Raw genomic sequence first — 23650 nt, 5'->3', positions numbered from 1 at the left:
TTTTTTTTTTTTTTTTTGTAGAGAGTCTCTCTGTTGCCCAGGCTGGAGTGCAGTGGCGTGACCTCGGCTTACTGCAACCTCCACCTCCCAGGTTCAAGCAATTCTCATGCCTCAGCCTCCCGAGTAGCTAGGATTACAGGCGTGTGCCACCATGCTCAGCTAATTTCTTTTGTATTTTACTAGCTATGGGGTTTCACCATGTTGCCCAGGCAGGTCTCGAACTCCTGAGCTCAGGCAATCCACCTGCCTCGGCCTCCCAGATTGCCAGAATTACAGGCACGAGCCACCACGCCACACCTGGCCTAGAACAGGGTCTTTTAAAGCCACATGAAGAACATTGTCTCCAGCGGCTTTGAATGATTTGTTTGGTTTATGCTTACTTTAATTTCTTATAGGGAAATGTGTGCAAGAAAAATCATCACTCATATTACCATGCTAATCTAACTGTTTTCATTTGTTTGTTTCATTTCACTTGTTTCATTTGTTACTAGTTACATCACTGCATCATTTTGCTTGGTCAGGTCATATACACTTTTTTTTTTTTTTTTTTTTTGAGACAGAGTCTTGCTGTGTTGCCCAGGCTGAAGTGAAGTGGCACGATCTCGGCTCACTGCAACCTCTGCCTCCCGGGTTCAAGCAATTCTCCTGCCTCAGCCTCCTTAGTAGCTGGGATTACAGGGGTGCCCCACTACGGCCACCTAATTTTTGTATTTTTAGTAGAGACGGGAATCCGCCATGGTCAGGCTGGTCTCAAAGTCCTGACCTCAGGTGATCCACCCGCCTCAGCCTCCCAAAGTGCCAGGATTACAGGCATGAGCCACTGCACCCGGCCCAAGTCATAATACACTTTTGTGTTTTGTTATTTTTCTCTTGATCTTACATCACACGTATTTTCTACATTCCCTCATGGTCTTTGTAGTTAAAATTTTTGATAGTTGTTTCTATTTCATAGGGTAGATATCCCATAGTTAACTTAAATCCTAGGTTGATGTTGATGCCTATCCTTTTAGGATGTTTCCCTAACTATTTCTAATATCAGATAGCACCAAACTGAATGTCTTAGCTTGTGCCTCTTTTTGCTTCTCTTGAATTACTCCCCTTAGATAGATTTCCAGAACTGAGATGGATTACTAGGTCAGAGGGAATAATTATCTCATCTAGATGGCTAGCTCCCTGTGATGCCTTGGGGCTTTTGAAGAGCTGGGCTTGTTTACAAAGTCACAGTGGCTGCTTCCATAAGGAATGTGGCAGGCGCAACTCCTGGGGGAAAAGTTCTGTCTCCTCCTGTCTCGGTTACCTTCCCTGGATATAAACCTGAGGACACTGTGGCACCTCTCCGCTTAGGATGAGGGTGGCAGGGACAGGCTGCTGAGTTACCAAGGTCCTTGATCTGGGGCTTTAGGGATTTCTTCTTCTTTTTTTTCTAATTCACAACAGTAATTTTCATTATTGAAAATTTACAAAGTGCAGATAAAATAAATTTAAATATTTACATTTAACATTTATTATGCTTGTATGTCTTGTACTCTTCTAAACACTTTATGTATTTTAATCTTTGTAATCTTCACTCACCCATCTGAAGTAAGAATTCTTTTATTCCCATGTTACAGATGGGAAAATCGGGGGAAAGAGAGGTTAAGAAACTATGAAGGTAACCTTCATGAGGGCAGGGACTTTTGTCTTTTCACTGCCCACCTAGAGACAAGAACCACGAACACTGTGCTGTGTTCAAGTTCTGTGTGTGTCTGTACATGTGTAATAAGTAGTATATAATATTTTATATATGTATATATAAAAAGCTTTTAACAAAAATGAGATCAACCTGTTTATGTTGTTTGGAAGATGTATATATTGACAGATCATTAAATATTCTTCTATATGTCACTTTTAATACTATATAATGTGACATTATATGGATCTACCACAATTTATTTAACTGATAATGGATTTTTAGATTGTTTTCCGTTTTCCCACTGATATTAATACAGCTGGATGCATTCTCCCTGCTTGTAGCCATAATTACTTCTTTAGGATAAATACCCAAGAGTGGTATTTTAGGGCCAAAGGGTGGGAGCATTTTTAAAGTCATAATACATAATGTTAAATTACCTCCAGAAAAATTACACCAATTTCTGTTTCCACCACAGGACATGTCTGGAAGACTATTTCTAACTCGACAGCCTTGTTTTAAATACTGCTTTCCCGCCCTAGAGTGACACTTAGCCTTGCAGCTGCGGTTCCTGGCTTGCATAGTGAGGCCTAGGTGCTTGCTCTTATCCCGTATGTTGCCCTCCTGACTTGACTGCAGGCACATGTTGGCCTCAGCGTCTGTTGAGCACCAGGGAAAAAATTCCCAGGAGCTGTGTTGAGAGGCAGCAATGATGAGAGTGCACAGATGTTCAACAGTGGGTAGACTGTTTTAATTGAAAAAATGGCATATTTTTATTCTAAAGAATATTTCAAAATAGGAAAAAAGGCTGGGCACTGTGGCTCACACCTGTAATCCCAGCACTTTGGAAGGCCAAGGTGGGTGGATCACCTGAGGTCAGGACTTTGAGACCAGCCTGGCCAAATGGCAAAACCCCATCTCTACTAAAAAATACAAAAATTAGCCCAGCATGTTGGCACATACCTGTAATCCCAGCTACTCGGGAGACTGAGGCAGGAGATTCACTTGAACCCGGGAGGTGGAGCTTGCAGTGAGCCAAGATTGTGCCAGTGCACTCCAGCCTGGGTGACAGAATGAGACTCCGTCTCAAAAAAAAGAAAAAAGAGGGGAAAAAAAAAAGCAAACTATCAGGCTGGGCACAGTGGCTCACACCTGTAATCCCAGCACTTCGGGAGGCCAAGGTGGGTGGATCACCTGAGGTCAAGAGTTTGAGACTAGCCTGGCCAACATGGTGAAACTCTGTCTCTACTAAAAGCACAAAAATTAGCGAGGCATGGTGGCATGTACCTATAATCCCAGCTACTCGGGAGGCTGAGTCGGGAGAATCCCTTGAACCCGGGAGGTGTTGGTTGCAGTGAGCTGAGATCCAGTCATTGCACTCTAACCTGGGCAACAAGAGCAAAACTCCACCCCCCCCAAAAAAAAACTATCTTTCCACTCTAGCATAACTATTTTCATTTCTTAAAATATATTCCTTTCCAAATCCCACATTTGTGTGTGTATATGTAGATATACATACATTTGTATATGCTTTTATGTATGCATATATCCATAAATGTATATTTATAGCTATGTATATTACATACATATACACATGTATATAGATATATAGACATATATACACATACACACATATATATGGGTATACTGTCTTACCTATGATTTTCAATGCATGTAAACTATTCATTATGTGGACATACCATAACTTCTTAAAGCAGTAGTTATTCAACTATGGTTGGTCCAAAACTAGAGATCTGCAAGGAGAAACTCTAGCATCACCAAGGAGAAGACAAGAAGTCATGGGTAGGCTGTAGGCTGCAGTTAGGACTCCAGATTCCTCACTTTAACCAGAGCAGTTGTACTTTTTTCATGAGTTTTAACTATCTACTTCTAGAACAAAGGATTTCTGTGCTTAATATTAAAAAGTTTGAAAAATGCTGATCTAAACCATCCTCTTGTTATTGGACATAGTGTTTTCCAGGGTTTTAAAAAATTATAGTATATTACACAGTAACATCTTAGTACACGTAGTGTAGTATGTATGTGTGTGAGACTATAGACTCTTTCTTTCTTAAAAAATCCCAGGAGGATAGAGCATTCATTGAACAAGTCTGACGTCTATATGATGCTTACGATATAGCTCTGCATTGCTCACCAAGACAGTGGAGATGGTGTACAATGTCACCAGGGGATAAGAACAACTTGTTTGATCACAACTTTTCTAGCATTATGTTTTGCCATTAAAGGGGAGAGGGGTAGCAAATGTTCTTACAACCCTCACTGACACCAGGTAGTGGGCCGGTAGTTCTGATCATTAGAGCAAACCTGGATTGGCCTCTGATGGTGACCACACCATGTCAGTGGGTCACAGTGGGTTAGTGCCACATCAGGATCTTTGTTTGAGGCTGTAAGTCTGAGTAAAACTTAGCTAACAAGGCCCGAAAGCCCAAAATTGAAACCTTCTGGAAGGCTAGGAGTTCAGAGCAGTTCAGCTTCTGTTTGTGGTGATGGTGAGCTGCTGTTCATAATCAGTAGAAAACCTTCTTTGAAGTAGCAGTGATAACAAGAAACCCTAATGAGTTACAAAGGAATGTCTGAATCATTCTCTTTTCTTAGTGGTTTCTCAAAGCTTCTGCTAAAGCAGACTCACTGATCCCAGGGAAGACAGAATGACATCCTAATAATGGGCCTAGTGCATGCAAAGTACACAAAATAGGCATTTTTTTTGTTATTCCCTTAAATGCCCCCTGTAATGAAGAGCCATGAAGCTGGTAGGACTGTGAAGGCAGGCAAAATATCTGGTGAATCTTGCCTTTGATGAGAAAGAAAGGGAAGAAAGCTGGCATGTTTTAGTTGCCTAGGTGCCAGTAATTTCACATAAGGTATAATAAAAAAATATCAGCCATCCCTGGGCACGTGCTGTCCATCAGAGAGAAAACTCCCAGGAGACATGTTGAGAGGCAGGAATGATAGGGGCGCACAAATGTTCAACAGTGGCTAGAATTTGTTTTAATTGAAAAGATGGCAGATTTTTATTCTAAAGAATATTTTGAAATAGGAAAAAAATTAAGACTATCCACTCCAGTGTAACTATTTTCTTTTTTTTTTTTTTTTAATGAAATGTTTTGGGAAATCATTACAACCTGTACGTCCACATAGGTTCTGTCACTTCCATTTGTAAATATGAGCAAATTAAGGCTCAGAGGCCTTCGGTGGCCTAGCCTACCCAAGGCCATGTAGCCAGGAAATAAATGGTAGATTATAAAGTTAGAATTCAGGCTCCAGTCTGCCTGACCCTCTGTGCACCTCACTGAGTCTTTTTCTCCTCATCTAGTGAGAAAACTACAACCCAGTGTGACCCAGCCTTCTCTGGTGTAAATGGCTTGACTTTAACATGACTCAGCAGCTTTGGCAGCGCCCTGGCTCAGTAACATCCCGTCCCAGCTGCTCCTTAAAGGGCATTGCCTACAGTGACCATAGTGACACTCACGGAAGTAACACAGCCCTTTGAATGTCTCTCTCATGCCTTCTTCCAAGGATCTTAAAACCCTGAACCAAGGAAGAGACCTAGTGTTCCTGACTCAGAGTTTATTTATTAAGGGCCTGCTTTGTGTACAATCTTGAGACAAGTGTAGTAGTGATAATCCAAAGTTCATGGTTAAGTGGGAAGAGAAAAGGAGTGCAGAGCAGACATGCTTATGGTGATTGGAGTGGAGTGGGCAGGGACATGGGACTGGGCGAGAGCTGATCTGAGCTCAGAACTCAGCAGTTGTCAGGGTCCTGATGGGAACCTGGGATTAGAGAGGTGCTACATTGGAAATGTGGCAATAATAGACCCAAGAAGGAGCCCCATGGGACCTGGCAAAGAACTGAGGGAGCCAGGCATGGTGGCACATCCCTGTAGTCCCAGCTACTCCACAAAGGCCAAGGCGGGAGGATTGCTTGAGCCTAGGAGTTCAAGGCTGCAGTGAGCTAGGATTGTGCCACTGCACTCCAGCCTAAGCAACAGAGCAAGACCCTGCTTCAAAAGTAAGAAAGATTTGAGGGGGCCCAGAGTGAGGCCTGTGATGACCACAGGTGTCCCCTGACCCTCAGGCATGGTATAAAGGGACATTGGGTGGATATATTAGGCTGCTCATGTATTGCCATTAAGAAAGGCATGAGGCTGGGTAATTTATAAATAAAAGAGGTTTAATTGGCCAGCATCTGCGTGGCTTCTAGGGAGGCCTCAGGGACCTGTAACTCATGGCAGAAGGCAAAGTGGGAACAGGCACTTAATATGGCAAAAGCAGGAGCAAGAGAGAGAGTGAGCGGCGGGAAGGTGCCATATACTTTTCAACCACCAAATCACATGTGAGAGTACAAGTGTACTTATCACCAAGGGGATGGCACTAAGCCATTCATGAGGGATCCACCCCCATGATTCAAATACCTCCCACCAGGCCCCACCTCCAACACTGGGGATTACATTTCAGCATGAGATTTGGGCAGGGACAAATATCCAAACTCTATCAGTGGGGTACTGCTACACTTTGAACATCTGCTTATATTGCCTAGAACCTAGAAGAAGATACTGTAATTTTTCAATCTTCTTTCATTTCAGCTGTTCATGCCAAGAGCCTGGTGGCCATCTTACACCTGCTCGTCGCTCTGTCTCAGTATTTCCGGGCACCAATTCGACTCCCAGACCATGTTTCCATCCAAGTGGTTGTGGTCCAGGTAAGACAGATAACACTACAAACATCTGTGTCTTTAAAGAGTCGTAGAGGTGGAGTTCCTGTGGTGCGTCGAGTAGGTCATTAGAAGGATGGCTGCATGAAGGCTGAGTGAGCCTGGGTGTGCAGTATATTGGGAGGCACTGAGTGAGCTTTCTGTTGCGTGTTGGCTTCCCCTGGTAAGTGTATACAAGATGGAAGAGCGTGTGCTTGTGTATAGATAGCTTTGTGTGGGGTATGTGCCTATGGCTTATGTGTTTTTGTCTGTGAGTTTTCTGTGTAACGTGTAGTTGACGGTGTGTGGTATGTATGTGTGCTGTGTGTCATGGGGTCAGGAGGAAAGTGTGTGTGTGTGTGTGTGTGTGTGTGTGTGTGTGTACAGGTGCCCTGCAAATCATGGAGAATCATACTATTTTGGTTAAACAAATGATACTTAGGTATGGGGAGAAAGATATCTGTGCATATGAGGGAGTGTGTGTGTACATATGCATGTGTTTGAGAGAGACCCCAACTGGTCATGTCTGTATTGAAGGCACTGCCACTTTTCACCCACCCACAGAAGCACAGCTGGGATCTCAAGTCATCTTTTCCAGATTGTTGGATGGAATTTCCATTCACATATGGCTGTGTAATTTCCACAATGAGGGTGTGCTCTCTCCCTGTGACTATCTCACTCTGCTCCTAACCCCATTAAATACCCAAATTCAATTTTATTTTCCAACTTTATACCCATTTAGCAAAAGGTCATCCTTTTGTTTGCTTGTTTCTGTTCTTTTCCAAATAAACATGCAGCGAGGGAGAGTGCTCCATCTAAGCAGCTCCCTGGCGATCCAGGCTCTGGAATAGGGAATGATAACAGTGGCTGTGCCATCCCTTGGTGAGAAAAAGCCTTGAGGGCTGGTAGACTTTGCCCGATCAGATCAGGCCAGATTAACGGATTTGTTTCTTCCACACCTCTGGGTACTTAACTCCACTAAGCATCAAGAAGGTATAACAGGAATATGACACCTCGGCCATGCCTGCTGAGGAGATAGGACTACAAATAAGAAGCAGAGAGGGCTCATAGAAAATGGGAATATGTGTGGCTCAGATACTGACTGCCACTGGGCAAAAGGTCCTAATTGTCCTTGTTATTGAGCTCTTCAGTTGTATCAAACATGGCACTAAGCATTTTATGTCTGCTATGGATATGTGGCCAACTCAGAGTACTCTGGTTCAAGCATCTTCCTAGTGAGTCCAGGTCATCTCTATCGTGTTATTTTTACCAATCAGTAATGCGTGAATACAATTCTTTATGTTTTTAAGAAGTACAATTAGGGAGGCAGGGATGAATAGGTGAACATGGTCCCTATAGGTGGGAGCACAAAGAGTTTTAGGTACATGTCACTGTACATTTGTCAAAACCAATAGAATGGACAGCACCAAGAGTGAACCCTAATGTCAACTATAGACTTTGGGTGATAGTGACAACCATATCAATTATAAGCTCATCAGTTGTTAAAAGTGCATCATTCTGGTGTAGGATGTTGACAGTGGGTGAGGCCATGTATGTGTCAGGGCAGGGAATATATAGGAAATCTCTGGAAATGTCTGTACCTTCCTCTCAATTTTGCTGTGAACCTCAGACTGCTCTGGAAAATATAGTCTTTTTTTTTTTTTTTTTTTAATCAGGGTTCCTGGAACAGTTCATGAAAGAATACTTTAAAAGTGACCATATATCACTAACATTGAAATTAAAAAAAATTATTTTCATAAGTAAACATACTGTTGTTATATTCATTTATACTAGCTCTCTTATCACTAGAGGAGATAAATACTTTTATTTAAATTGCCCTTCTTTATCTTCTCTTTTGTGATAAATCCAGTCCAGTTCTTTGTGCATAAATTTGTTGAACATCTTAAGACTTTTCTTATCTGCTAGAATAAACAGCCTCTAACAGAAATAATAAAATCTGCCTGTTGGAATTACTACAGACTGAACAACAACTGAAAATGTGAGCAGGAGAGAGGGCGCTTCTATTTTGAAACAGTGGTCATTGCAAGCCTTGTCTCCTGCCTTATTTTGAGCACAATTATAGGCCATCAGAAGGCTGTTGTCGGTTTAATTTCTCCTGTAGGCTGTTTTGTTAGCATGAGGGAGAAAAGAGGACATGTTCCATAAAATGGCATTAATGCACGTCAGGTTTTATGGGGTGTTTTTGCTTTATCAAGTTGAACAGGCACAGAAGCAAGACTCAGAATTGGTGGTGAGTCACAGACTGAACCACAGGGAGAACTCTTTAGGGAACAAATAATGGGTGGAGGTGAATCACGATGCTGTGTGAGGGGTTATTTAACCCAGATTTCTTTTCCATTCTATGCAGAAGCATTTAATTTTGCATAAAGTTGGAGGTGAGGTTTTATCTCTGAATGGCCATGCAGGACAAGGACACAGATTCCATTAGCCCCACATGAAAACATTGCCTGTGTTGAAAGTGCATGTGGAAAGAAGTCCTGATTTATCTTCACCTGGTCCTCTTTAAATGATTGATTTTTTTTTTCTTTTACCTCCTTTTTTTGTTTTGATCAGTCCATTCTTAATCTAAGCCAGAGAGATTCTTGGCCTTATCCAGCTCTTCCTTTCTTCTGTGAAAGTATTTTGCAAGGACGCTGGGTTCTGTGGCTGTTTGTGGAACTTTGGGCAGGAGGCTCGAGAAGGCAGGGCTCAGGTGAGCCACCCATGTGCAGAGCCTCCTTCCTTCTTCACACTCATCTCAGCCTTGGGGAAGGTGCATTTGCTTTGTCAGTGCTTGCTGTGTCACAGCATCCTCCAGGTGTCTGGTGCTGGTGGTAGAGGGACCTAGTAGGATGAATCTCCCACCTCACACCCATCAGAAAGTCTTCCCGAACCCCAACATTACCTCCTTCATCAGCTCCCATGCCCACACAGTGCTTTAAACCCTCCAAACTGGCACCCAGAGCTGCCCCAACTGGTGGCGGCCGCCCTCCCCCGGAGGGCCTCTGGAACACATTTGTGCATCCTGCCTCTGCCTCTTGGCTGGGGCCATTCCTCCCATTGAAATAACCCTTTCTCAGTGTCCAGCTCCAGCGCCCCCTCCACTTGGAAGGTTTCTCTGACCATTCTAGCTAAAAGTGCTTGCTCCTGGCCTACGTTCAGCACTTTCTGCAGAGGGTAACCACGTAATCTATTATTCATGACACTTTTGAGATGAAAGCGAATCTTACTAATATGCTGGACATCAGGGGGATAAACCAGGACTGTTTTGGGGAAACCATTCAGGTGTCTGCTTCATCTACCCCGATTGACTCTAAGCTCTTCAAGGGCAGAAACTATATCATATACTCCATAGTATTTGTTCTAACTCCAGCACAGGGCCTTGTACACAGAAGGCACTGATTAATGAACTAAACAAGAAAGAGGATAAGTTGATGGGAGAAGGGTGGACAGATGATGGATGGATGGACGGATGGACAGATGGTTGGATGGATGGATGGACGGATGAGTTTCTAACATACTTAACCTTTTCTCAGAGAATAAGCTAGTTACCTGAGTGACAGCTGTACTCCTTATTTAAAAGCTCCCATACTTATCAGTTAAGGAAAAAAAAAAAAACCCTCTCTCTTGTCTGAATTCCCTGAGTTGGCCTCAGTTCCTCCACCCAGCCCCCCAGTTAAATGTGTTTCTCAGCTTCCCTCTGTGGCCCCAGCTGGAGGGCAGACACACCCTGGCCTTCATTTCCATTTGGTTTATTGTGGATTACTCCAGGAGGCAAACAGTTTGCTTCCAGCAGAATGTCTTCCAATAAAGAAAGGAAAGATTCACCATCCAAGAAACAGCCTACTTGTTTGGACTAAACACTAATTGCACTTGCGTCCTAATGGTTCAGTCCAGTCCCAGAAAATCAGGACCTCCTTTCACTTCCAGCATTATCTTATCTCGGGTACATTTCTTAAACACCAGTAACTTTCTCAATGTCAGGAATGCTCATCAGTGTTTCTGTATTTTTCTAAAGCATAGTTTTCTCTTCTCCTCCCAACCCCTTTCCCCACCCCCATTTCAGAAACGAGAAGGAATCCTCCAGTCTCGGCAAATCCAAGAGGAAATAACTGGTAACACAGAGTATGTCAACACCATTGTTGCCAGCGATTCTGTAATGGAACACAGATGTTTCTCCGAAATTCATCCATTTGCTGATATTTAGTTTTCATTTATTGGGATTGCAGGAGGGATTAGACTTCAGCCAATGATTATAGTTTAGCCTTTTCCATGCATTCAAAACATGCCTCTCAATGCTTAAGGTACAAACTTGGGTGGGGAAGTGGGGAGAGGGAATTAGCAGTGATTGAAAAATTCTAATTTTGTGCCACTCCAGGAAAAAGTGTGCCCAAAAAAAGCCAACCCAGCATGAAATCGTCATGCCATAAACACTGGGTTGAATTTAAATTGTTAACCTTCAAAAGGACGTTTTTCTTCCTTTTTTGAATCGATTTATTTGGTCACGTGCCATGACCCAGAAAGCCTCTCTACCTTAGAGTTGTCTTTTGGTTTAGGGTGGTTTTTTTCCCCATTTATTTTTAGAAATTGGGATATTAGAACCTATCAAAAGTTTGCCCTGGGGAACAGGAGTTTTGTCCTCAAGCAGAAAAAAATGGATAGTGTGAGGTAAGTTTGTGATCACAAGAACTGAGCCCTGGCCCATGCAAAGCCAGGCAGTTAGCTTTCAGCACCCCTGCTCCCCAGACTTTTCTCTGAGGCCCCCTTCAACAAGAGCAGCGTAGTGCAAAGAGCAGAGGCTGCAAAGCCAACCCAACTTGAGTTCAAATCCAGGCTCTGCCACTTGCTCACCAGGTGAGTCCCTTAACCTCTCTGACCTCAGTTTCCCCACCCAGAGAGGTAGGGAGGATTTATTGTGGTCACAGTTGTGACTTCATTCCTTTACCCTCTGAAGCTGCTGTTCCAGCTTTTCTCCAGCACAACTGACCCTTAACTCCCAAGCCCATCCAGTCTCTAGGAGGTTCCCGCCCTCTCCACAGCCATGGCTGCCACAGGAGTCCGGGGCACTGCCCATCTAGATCACATTGTGTACATGGCTTAACAAGGACTAAGGCGCATGGGCATTCCAGGCCAAGACTAGGGGCAAGAGATGTAGAGTGGCCTTTCCCAAGATGCCCTGTTTATGGCCGATGGAGACCCCATCAAGCAGCCTCCGTATACCTCAGAGGACAGTCTTGGTAGCCAAAGGGTCAACTGATCTATAGGGCATACCTTGGCCTTGGTTCTGTGAGGGATGGGAGGAGCCAGGCCTGCTGGGAAAGGAGAATTCCTCACTGTCCCACTGCCCACCACCCCTCCCCCATGCTGGGCTTGCCTGTGCCCACTATTTCACCTCTGGGAAAGAAGACGACAGAGCAGAGAGGAGCATGGCCTGGGAGAAACTCCCAAACCAGGGAGTGTGAAGTTTCAGATTCTTGAATAATCTCTCGGATGCATGTTATGCTTTCTATGGCCCCTTTCTCTGCCCCAAAGACATAAACATGGATGCAATGTCCTAATAATGACAACACAGTACAATTTATGGGGCACTTTCCTATCTATTGATGTTCATAGTAAACACATGAAGCCATGATTACACCCACTAAAACCCTACAGCCCAAGGGTGTGGAAGGAGACTGTGCCCTTGGTTTACCCAGCACTTAACTCCAAGTTCATTCTTCTTTCCAGTGCACTGCTTGCATGTGCTCACTTAGTGGGTGACAGGTGTGCAGATGGATAAACCAATATAATAATCATTATGAGAACCAAAAGTGTATTTGGAAAAAAGTGTTTTCAGCATTTACTACATACTAGGAATTATGCTGCAATATTTCTAGGTATTAAATCATTTAATAATCACAACATCCGATTGAAGTATTTACCATAATTATCTTCATTTTAGAGATGAGAGACCTGGTGCCCAGAAAGGTTCATTAGCTTGCCCAAGGTCACTGTATGAGTTTGTTTTCACGCTGCTGATAAAGACATAGCTGAAACTGGGAATGAAAAAGGGTTTAATTGGACTTACAGTTCCACGTGGCTGGAGAGGCCTCAGAATCATGACAGGAGGCAAAAGGCTCTTCTTACATGGTGGTGGCAAGAGAAAATGGGGAAGAAGCAAAAGAGGAAACCCTGATAAACCCATCAGATCTCATGAGAATTATTCATTATCACAAGAATAGCATGGGAAAGATCAGTTTCAATTAGTCTTTTCATGATTCAATTACTTCCCCCTAGGTCCCTCACAACACGTGGGAATTCTGGGAGATACAGTTCAGGCTGAGATTTGGGTAGGGACACAGCCAAACCGTATCAGTCACACAGCAAAAAAATCACTCAATCACTCGGTGTAATTTGAACCTCAATGATCTGTCTTTAAAGCTTGTGCTCTTGATACTATGCTGCTTCTCTGCTATGAGTGTGGTTCCAGTTCCTGCACTCTTTGAGAAAACCTACCCTGGGTCAATGGCAGGTGCATCTTGGTGGATACTACAGGATGGGCAGGAGAGAAACAAAGCTGACCTGCCCACAGCAACCTAGGCAGTAAAATTCTACATTGAGGGGTTGCCTGAGCTCACTCATAAGAATCCTAAGATTTTCTGGTTGGAAATCTTCAGCCCCCTGAGTCCGATATTCTTTAACTACAAGCAATAATATGATTTTATTTAAGGCAAAAAGTAATCCTTTGGGCATCACTGTGCCAGATTTTGCATTACACCACTATGTCCGTGTAACAGGGAAAAAATGGGTGGTAATGTGGTAAAGTCTTAATAATTGGAGGCCGTGCAGAATAAAATGTCAATGGAAGGAAGCTTTTTGAGTTCCTCAACCAAGGGCAGGTGGGTGGCAGGCAGCATGGGGTGGGCTTCCAGCAATGATGGAGTGTCCCTTCAGAGGATTGGCCTCTTGTAAGGGACAAGAAAAGAGTCACACTATTTTCTTTCTCTTTTTCCTCCAGGGCTCTTTCCGGGAGGCATGGTAAGTCGCATAAGAATGTCCCCTGGCACTGGTGGCTGCACTGGGGCTTTAGTTAATTCTGCAGCAGCTGGGAAGAACAGGCCCTCAGCTTGCCACCTGGATATATGTCTGCACCAGCCTGGCTGACATGGCCAGTTGGGTTGGGAGGGACAGCTTACTGGTGGGAAGAAGACTACCTACACCTGCGCAGTCATCTTGAAATTTATCAGGCCATTGACCTTGCCATTTATGAAGCACTTTTGTAGCTATTGTTGTTCACAGTAAACATATGAAGCCACGATTATACCCCCTGACACCCCACAGCCCAAGGGTGAGGGAGGAGATTATGATCTTGGTTTATCCAGCACTTAACTCCAAGTTTATTATTCTTTCCAGTACACTACTTGCAAGTGCTTATTTAGTGAATGATAGGTGTGCAGATGGATAAACCAATATAATAATCATAAAGAGAACCAAAAGTGTCCTCCGAAAAAAAATGTTTTGAGCATTTACTATGTTCTAGGAAGTATGCTAAAGTATTTCTAGATATTAAGTCATCTAATGCTTATAACATCCCACTGAAATATTTACTGTAATTATCCTCATTTTAGAGATGAGAGACCTGGAGCCCAGAAAGATTCATTAGCTTGCCCAAGGCTTCTGGATGGGTCCTGGGCATTTTCAGGGCAGGTTTGCACTAATTATCTCATGCAAATAAAGGAAGACATGCACGAACACAGGGACTGTCCCCTCTCACCACTCTGTCCTTCTAGAGACTGTCTTCTCTTCCTTCCCTCATTGCAGCTCCTAACATAGAGGCTGCAGCAAGGAGAATCCCTGCAGGGAGCATGGCTTTGCTATTTTCTATGATCCTGATATTTACTGTGGGTAATATTTTGAAATATTTCAACCATGCTAAAAATTATTCCCTTCAGGAGACCATGTCGGAGTTTACAGAGCACGCGCATGCTTGTTCTCACCCTTCATCCTCATGACAAACCTAAGGGAGGGTTATTTTTAAAATAACGTTCTATAGAAGAGGAAACTAAGACACAAAGAGTTGAAGTGGCCTAGATCACTTAAGAGGAAGAGCTCATACCCCATCCTGGAGCTCCCTGGCTCCCAGCCCTCTTCTCTGTGCCCTCTGCCAGCTTGTTTGTCATGGGTCTCCTGTTTTTGAAAATTGGGGGGTGAAATGATTTAATATTTGGATAACATTCCCCCTCTACTGAGGTTCAGAAACACCTGAACAATAGCTAAATCAGGATATAATGGAATACAGTGAAGGGAAATGACTAATCCGGGGTCACACTGCCTAAGAGAACCCTGAGTCTGCCCCAACCCAATAATGTACATGTGCATGGACACAGACACAGGTTTCCAAGGTGAGAATCCCCCCAAATCTTAGTCCCAAATCACATTCCAGAGTTCCCAGCAGTCTGTACCCCAGAGGCTTCCCATCAGTCGTTGACCTTGTGACCTTGAGAGGCCTGTGGCTGTGGGGCCCGAGGTGGGCTTCCCTGCCAGGAACCAGCTCTTGGGCTCCATGTTGTGTTTCCCTGTTTTTCAGAACGTGATGCCTTTGACACCTTGTTCGACCACGCCCCAGACAAGCTGAATGTGGTGAAAAAGGTGGGAAAGGGGTGTCTAGGACAGAGAGAGGGAAGCAAGGTGCAGCAGGACATTGGGAAAACCCATCCCTGCAGCTCGGGAGCTTCCTGCTGGAACTGATGGCATCACCTAATCTCTGCACACACACGGCTTTCCCCCTTGTCATCCATGTACCTGTCTGTTCCTTACTGAATGTTGCACCCGGGCTTTTTCCTCTCCATCAGCATGAGCAGCCTGTCTTCCCACCCAGGCTAACCCCAGCAATCCCAGTCTTCCCCGCTCCTCACAGAATTCCCTGTCTCCCTGGCCTAGGCACGTGTGCTGAAGAAAGGACAGGATGGAGAGACCCAGTGGAATCTTTTTATCTCAGTTCCCCACTCAGACACTCCACCTGTCATTCTGCCTCTTGGGACCTCTTTGTTCCTTACACACCCTGAGTTGTATGGGACTGCAAGACCTAGAGCCTGTGGCCCTCCCTGTGCACTCAAGGGCCTTTGCAGAGAGACCTTCTGGGCCCAGGGCTCTTGGCTGGGCCTGATCCCGTGCTTTCACCCTCACCCTCGCCCTCGCCCTCACCCTCATGGGAGTCATGGGGCAGCCGCGGGCTCCTGTACTAGTGCAAATCCCCAGCTCTGGGCCTGCTTTGCTTCTCTTTTAGACACTCATCACTTTCGTGAACAAGCACCTGAATAAACTGAACCTGGAGGTCACAGAACTGGAAACCCAGGTGGGTGACAGACCCTAGCACAGGTGGAGGCAGGGCCCTGCCCTACAGCCCCTGTTCCAAGTGGTCCACCACACATGGCCAGGAGGGCTTTCCCAGCTGAGGGGAATGAGGGCATGGGGATCTGTCCTACTCTGAGGGGTGGACTGAATCTCTGCGGATTTTTTTCGAAATTTTTATGGTGAAAAGTTACAAGAATGAATACTCATATACCCTTCACCTGGATGCACCGATTATTAGTATTTGGCCACACCTTTCTCTGCACCCCTAAATGCTTGAGCATATGTCTGTAAAGAACAAGCACATTCTCTTAGATAGCCACAATACGGTTATCAAAGACAGGCCGTTTTAACATAATACATTAATCTGTTTAGATTGAATCATATGAAATTGCTGACATTCGACTTTTTTTTTGTTTTTTGTTTTGTTTTTTGAGATAGAGTTTTACTCTTGTTGCCCAGGCTGGAGTGCAGTGGCAAGATCTTGGCTCACTGCAACCTCTGCCTCCCAGGTTCAAGCGATTCTCCTGCCTCAGCCTCCCAAGTAGCTGGGATTACAGGCATGTGCCACCATGCCCGGCTAATTTTTTGTATTCAGTAGAGACGAGATTTCACCGTGTTGGTCAGGCTGGTCTCGAACTCCTGACCTCAGGTGATCCACCCACCTTGGCCTCCCCAAGTGCCGGGATTATCGGCATGAGCCATCACGCCCAGCCGACTGTTTTTAACCTACTAAAATGGCAACGTCATGTGGTTGGAAAAAACACTGTTCAGATTTTGCCACTTGTCCAGTTTGCTCACATGCTGCATTTACTTGTCATGTCTCTTTAGTGTCTTTTTAACATAGAACAACTCCTTGGCCTTTCTTGGCGTGGCATTGACACTTTTTGAAGCGTTCAGGCCAGCTGGTTTATAGACTGTCTTTTCCCTGCGTATTAGATTCAGGTCATCATTTTCATCAACAGCACTCCCCATGTAAGGCTTTGTTCTTCCTGCGTCATCCCAGGAGGAGGCACTCTGTCCATTAGCCCCACTGCTAGTGATAACTTGGATTATTTGGTTAGGGTGGTATTCACCGGATTTCCCTATTATAAAGTTATTTTTCCCCTCTTTATACTTAACTAATCTTTATTGGGGAGATACTTTGAGCGAGATGAATCCTGTTTCCCCACCTCCTTTCATTCTTGGTGAGCTTCTGCCTTGTGCTTCTCTTTCAATCGTCTGGGTACTTCCTTTTATTTTAAAGGCAAATGCCAGTCTGTCGCTGAGCTCCACCTGAGTATGTCTCGACTGTGTGAAATGAGCTTCATGTACTCTTGTAGGAAGTAAGGAACGTTCTGGAAAAGTGACGCTTCCTTTAGTGAGCTAGAATGGGCTCTGGAATGATTAGCTCGTTTTTCAAGGGCAGGGAGTGCTATGACAGAGGTCACTGCCAAGCACTTTGGGTTTCTGCAGTTTTATCTGCTATTCCTACCAAGTTAGTGGAACCAGCCATAGGAGGTAAGGAGCAGTCTCAGCCTGGCATTCAGAGCTGTGAATGACCCCAACCCTAACCCAAGGTCACCCCTGAGCTCACAGATTGGATTCTTTTACTCCTAACTCCTCCTCACCACAGCTCGAATAAAGCTCAGCTCCCACCAGAAGAGCCTTGATTTTGACAGACTCTGGGGTCTGCTCTCCCGTGTCCACCTAGGGTGAGTCATGCTCAGGCCATTCCCACCTGAGTTGTAGGCCTGATGGATGGAAGCTAGGAGGAGCTACCCTTTTGTTTTTGAGACAGGATCTTACTCCCATCATGCAGGCTAAAGTGCAGTGGCACGATCACAGCTTACTGCATCCTCAACTTCCCAGGCTCAGGTGATCCTCCCACCCCAGTCTCCTGAGCAGCTGGGACTACAGGCATGCACCACCATACCTAGTTAATTTTTTTGTATTTTTAGTAGAGACAGGGTTTCGCCATGTTGCCCAGGCCAGTCTTGAACTCCTGAGCTCAAGCGATCCGCCCGCCTCAGCCTCCCAAAGTGCTGCGATTACAGGCATGAGCCACCACACTTGGCCAGGAGCTGCCTTTAAGGCAAGCCCAAGCTCAGGGTCTTATGCCCTAATGAAGGCTGAGCCACAGGCCGGGCCAGCTGGCTACCTGGAAAGCTCTCTGAGCAGACTCTGGGCTCCTAAGGTGATTCCAAGAAATTTGGCCTCTGTGAACCCTAGTAGCTATTTACACTCATAAACGTTTGGTGGCCCAGCCTCCTTTGAAAGGGTTCTAGAATGTCGGATGTGCATCTGACCTCTATGTCTTTGCTAGGCCATCCCCCACACCTGGAACCACTGCTTCTCCAAAGGTCCATCATCCCTGGCCTCCATGGCCTCCACAAGCCTGTCTTGAGTGCTCAGCATATGCTCACCTCACCCAGCCCTGAGCAGAAGACCAGCAGCCTCCACACTTAGCCGAGGGACTCTCCTGTCCCTTGGGCCTGGTTTCCCAACCATTCTGGCCTCTTCTGCCTAGGAAGGGACCGGGCTGCAAGCCTCTTGCCAGGGCCCTCAGCACATAGTTCTGCTTTTGCCAGGAAGAGCCAGTAAGTCATGTCCTGACTGCTTTGTTGTTTTCCCAGACAGTAATAGCAATATTTAATATTTATTCAATGCTACATGCCCAGCAGTTTACAGGCCCTCTCTGCATATTAACTGGCTTAGTCCTCACGGTAACTCTGTGACGTAGATACTATACTATTACCATCCCTGTTTCACAGATAAGACATATGAGTACAGAGAAGTGACATAACTTGCCCAAGGCACACAGCTAGTAGGTGAGAGAGCTGGAATTTGCACCGGGAGACCTGGCCCCAGAGCCCACATTCATAACAGCTGCACTCTGCTGCTGTAATACTGAAGAGAGATGGGAGAAAGAAGAATGCCCAGGCCTGTGTGACACTAGTCCTTTCACTGTTCAGAAAGCACAGATCACCCCAGGAGCCTCATGCCATTCACCTTGGACATCGCCTCTCCCTCCTCCCTCTGCCCCACTCTAGCCAATCCTGCTCATCCTCAGCTCTCCACTCAGGCACCGTCCTCTCCGGAAGCCTCCTCTGATGCCTTCAGTGCTTATGGGCGACCTTTCAACCTCACTCAGGCCAGCGAGCTTCCTTCCATCAGAGCAGCTGTGCCTTGTCCCCACACCAGTTTCCCTATTAGACTGTGCACTCCTCCAGGGCAGGAGCCACACTGACTCCCCACGCTCTGGTCCCCATGCCTAGACCAGGAGTTGGTACACAGCCTCTGTTCAGTCAATGCTGCGTCAGCTGAGATCAGGGCCTGGGCTTGTGGCTCCTGTGCTGGGCCAGCCAGACGTGGGGCAGAGCAGACCTCCTTGTCTCGGGCCACTGCCTGTACCCCCCAGCTAGCAGCCTGCCTGGGGTGGTAGGCTTCAGGTGGCATAGCACAGACATTGATGGGCCTCCTGGATGGGGACTGGCTGGGAGGCTTAGGGGCCAGTGCATCACCTGGCTCTTCCTCCAGTTTGCAGATGGGGTATACCTGGTGCTGCTCATGGGGCTCCTGGAGGGCTACTTTGTGCCCCTGCACAGCTTCTTCCTGACCCCGGACAGCTTTGAACAGAAGGTAAGGAGAAGGGACATCAGGGAGGCTGCCTAACCCACATCCCCCGACTCATCTGCCCACACCCATGCTGGGGCTATCCACAAAAAAGGCAGAAGCCTCCCCTCTGCCCAAGGTCTTCAGTGCCTGAAGGTGGGGCCCATTATAAGAGCTGAGCGAGGAAGGAGCTACCTGCAGACCACTGGGCATCCCTGACTGCCTTTCCCTTCCCCTGAAGTCTGGCCCTGGTCCCTTGCCCTGTGTTCCTGTCAAGTGTCCCAGAGCCCAGCCTCCTGTCTCCCCAGAGGTGACAAGGAAAGTGACTGTGAAGCTGGTCAAACCTGAGGCCCATGCTTAGCCTGGTTCTGATGGCCTCTCGTAGGCTGCCACATCCTGCTCGCTACACAAAGGCATTTGGTCCACAGCAGAAAGCCTGCTCTGCCTGTTGAACATGTCCTGCCATCTGATTCTTCCAAACGTGTGCACTGACACCCCCAGTTTGAAGTCCTGGCAGTTTACACAGGAACACAGTAGGATATGAAGGGAGTTTTGTGCTTCTCCAGGAGTGCTACTCCAACAGCAAGCTAGGATCAGCTAGCACACGCTCCAGGTGGCCTGCCCATTTTGGTAGCCATATTTCTTCTTGAAATTAGTTCAGCCTCTGCCCCTCTGGCTACAGTGCTGGGCTCCTTCACTTCCCAGGGCCAGGTCCCGGGGCTCCTGGGTGTGCAATGGTACATGCTGTCTGCATCTCTCTTGCCAGGTCTTGAATGTCTCCTTTGCCTTTGAGCTCATGCAAGACGGAGGGTTGGAAAAGCCAAAACCGCGACCAGAAGGTACTTTGCTCTTTCCTGGGTTTGTGACAACAGAGACCCTCTCCCTGCACACGGGTACTCAGATTTTGCAGCAGAGGGAAGCATTTTCTGAAGTCTTCATTGCTGGGGAAGGTGGGACTCGGTGCAGCTGCTCAGTCCCAGAGACCCTTTGTGAGCTGCCAGCTGCACAGCCAGGGGAAGAAAAGAATCTAAAATCCCACACATGCCTTGCATGGGATTGCAGGGATCAGGGCCCGAGCAGAAGAGCTGCTGCAGGAACTGTCCTGTGCCCAATGTCCAGGTTTTTCTGTCCCTGCACAGGGTGCTGACCTGCCAAAGAGCTGTGTCCCTGCAAGTCGGGGTGAAGGTGCAGTGCGGACAGTTCTGGGCTGAGCAGAACTATTTCTATCTGACAGATGCGGAGCTCTGCCTGCTCAGACTCTGCCTGAGGACAGGGCATGATTTGTGGGGTTTGGGTTGTAAATATAAGACTGGGGGGAAATGCAGAAGGAACAAGTGCTCCTGCAGCCCTTGCATACTCATGCTAGGAGTGCACACGTGCATTCGTGAGCAGAGGAGGCACACTTCTCTTAGTAGTCTTCTTGGTACAGATGTTCACTTTCTGCCCCTTACTGACTGAAGTATTCCATTTCACCAGAGCTGGCGAGTCACCACTGTGTTGCAGATGATCTACATATGTCCCCTGGGAACATTGAGAATGCCATTTGTGGCAAAAGGTTGCTTGCACTTTTCTGGTAGTTTACAGGCAAGTGGATGAGTAGGGATGGTGGGCTTTCATGCCCCCTTGCTGCCTCTGCTCTGAACTCCTCTATCCAAACCCCCACCTAGTGGGGGCCATGCCCTGGTCTAGTGGGCTTGAGACCCTGTAGATCATGATATAACGAGAGGGGTAAGACCTTCCTGAACCTCAAGGCATGTGCAGCCAACCAGGGAGGAGACAAGTTGCAGCCAGTTAGCAAAATGAAATGACAGTCCTGGGAACTGTTACGAAAGAGGTACAAGGAAGAGGCTGTGAGGACTGAGGAGGTGATACCACTTCTGTCTTGGGGGAGGAACACTTTGATGGAGATGGTGACAGTGGGGCTAAACCATAAGGACCAGGTAGGGCTTTGGTGTATGGAGACTGGGAGAGAAGTATGTGCATGCCAGACAGAATGACAGCATGAGCAAAAGTCCCCCCAGGGGAAGAATGAGGACCCTGTCTCATGACTCCTTCCAGACTTGTTATCTATTGACTCTGGCCAACAAAGGTCAACTCCTGTTCTCATTTATTACCACCTTGTCCTAAGCCCCTGGTCAACTGAGAACTGGGGGAGGACCTCTGGCGAGGCTGGTGTCCCCCTGGGGCTCTCTCTTTGGCAAGGCCATTCCAGCCTTCCTAATAGCATTAGGAATGGACTCTTCTTGTTCTGTGGGCAGATGATGAGCACCCTGCTTCTGGGAGGACAGACACAGTGGGAACGTTCCGGCTATCATTTTGCTTCCATTTTCTTGAACTGCTTAATATGAAACTTCCTGGTTACAGATTGGAAGTACTTCTGATATTTTAGAATTGGGATATTTCTTTCCCTTGGGACAGATAATTTTCCCAATAGAAATCAATCTATAGGAATATTTTGGAATATAGGTGATATTTGTATGCAATTATTAAGTTGCTGAATATGAAACTAACTGACCGATGTGGATGGAAAAACACATGTTTTATTTGTTATGACACAGGGCATTATGCCCACGCTGCAAATTTCCAGTACGTAAAGGGGAATGGAAATAGCATTTTATGAAATTGTACTTTGTGAGAAGTGAATCCCAGCATTCCCCTCTACCTTTTATGCTTCTACCTGGAAAGTGAGATTTGGAAGTAAACGATGCAGACATTTCAAAGGGTGCCCATGTGGGTAATTCTTTGAGGGCATTTCAAAATCAAACTGGTTGTGATGGAGGCATTTTTCATGGCAAAATGTTTTTAAGGTCAGGAAAATGCATTCTCCGCTGTGCTGTTTAACACTTAAAGCTCTGTTGTGCCTTGAAATCCCCTAGAAACTGGGTTGGTATCTGAGATGACTTGCTGCCCGGGCTTCATGACCGTTTAGTACCTCAGTTAGTGTAAGCCAAGGGTTAGCATCAAGTTCAAAACCAGTGGAGCACTTGAAATAATGGCCAGGCGTGGAAGCTCACACCTGTAATCTTAACACTTTGGGAGGCCAAGGTGGGCAGACGGCTTGAGCTCAGGAATTTGAGACCAGCCTGGGCAACATAGTGAGACCCCATCTGTACAAAAGATACAAAAAAATTAGCCAGGTGTGGTGGTTAATTTTCCATCTCAGGAGGCTGAGGTGGAAGGGATTGCTTGAGCCTAGGAGGCGGAAGTTGCAGTGAGCCGAGATGGCACCACTGCACTCCAGCCTGGGCAACAAAGTGAGACCCTGTCTCAAAGGAAAGAAAAAGAAATATTGTCATGCAGCTGGCAGCTTTTTATTTAGGGCATTGTGCCACATGTCTTCAAATGCACATGTCCACCCTGTTATCACCCTTCAAGTAGACTCATCATCAATTATGGTTAAGACTCCAGAATAACAGGCAGGCAGGGACTCAGAAGACATCTAGTACCAGGCAGGGTTGAAGTCTGTAGGACCGAATATCTAAAATGTAAGGAGTCTCATACCTGGGACCAGATGGCAAGCAATGCTGAAAAAACAAGCAGGTGATGGCAGCTGAGTTCCAGGTGATCACTTCATTCGGGGAAGACTTGGTCAGTGGCTGATAAGATGGAAAATGTTCAACTCCCCCATTCCCCTAGGAGATAGTGTACAGAAGCCAACATTTAAAACTCTCATCATACCAAGTGTTAGCAAGGATGTGGAGCAACAGAAACTGCTGGTGTTCTAAATTGCTAGAACCATTTTATTTTTATTCAGTCCTTATTTAGCTGAAAGTAGAAAACAGTTTGTTCTCATCTAACATAGTTGAAGATGTGTAATGCGCTATAAAATAATGTGGTAGACACCCCCTGCCAAAATAATGTGGTCCCCAGCCCTGGACGTCCAGGCCCTAATCCTCAGTACCTGTTCATGTGTTATCTTACATGGCAAAAGGGACTTTGCAGATGTTATTAAATTTAGGGGCTTGAGATGATGACATTATCTAGGTGGTCCCAATGTCATCACAGGGGTCCTTATTATAAGTGGAAGAGGGAGGCAGAAGTGTGAGGGTGATGTAGCATAAGAAAGGCTCACCCAACCATTGCTGGCTTTGGGGATGGAAGAGGGCTATAAGCCAGAGAATGCAAGCAACCCCAGAGGGTTAGAACACCAGTAACTGCCTTATGGCCACCTAACTTATTCCGTCCCCCACTTGGAAAGAACAAGTGTAAGGATCTCCATTAGAGCCTCCAGAGAAAAATGCAGCTGTGCTGACACTGTGATTTTATCTCAGTGAGACGGATTTGGGGCTTTTGATTTCTACAATTCAGAGATAATAAATTTGTGTTGTTTTTAGGCCACCAAATGTG

At 46.0% G+C, this 23650-nt stretch overlaps 1 protein-coding gene across 1 annotated transcript in view; it reads left to right on the top strand.

Annotated features, from left to right (window-relative positions):
• The window catches only part of PARVA (parvin alpha), a 169876-nt gene that overhangs the window by 132743 nt on the left and 13483 nt on the right, over positions 1–23650 (top strand). Inside the window, exons 6-12 of the mRNA XM_025355698.1 lie at positions 6273–6388; positions 10446–10504; positions 13377–13396; positions 14946–15007; positions 15645–15713; positions 19229–19330; positions 20070–20142. Coding sequence (XP_025211483.1) covers positions 6273–6388; positions 10446–10504; positions 13377–13396; positions 14946–15007; positions 15645–15713; positions 19229–19330; positions 20070–20142 — 501 coding nt within the window. The remainder of the gene's footprint in view (positions 1–6272; positions 6389–10445; positions 10505–13376; positions 13397–14945; positions 15008–15644; positions 15714–19228; positions 19331–20069; positions 20143–23650) is intronic.

This window comes from Theropithecus gelada, chromosome 14 (assembly GCF_003255815.1).
Source record: "Theropithecus gelada isolate Dixy chromosome 14, Tgel_1.0, whole genome shotgun sequence".
NCBI classification, from domain to species: Eukaryota; Metazoa; Chordata; class Mammalia; order Primates; family Cercopithecidae; genus Theropithecus; species Theropithecus gelada.
Note: the sequence above shows the minus strand (reverse complement) of the source record. Positions and strands in the feature narration are given on the sequence as shown.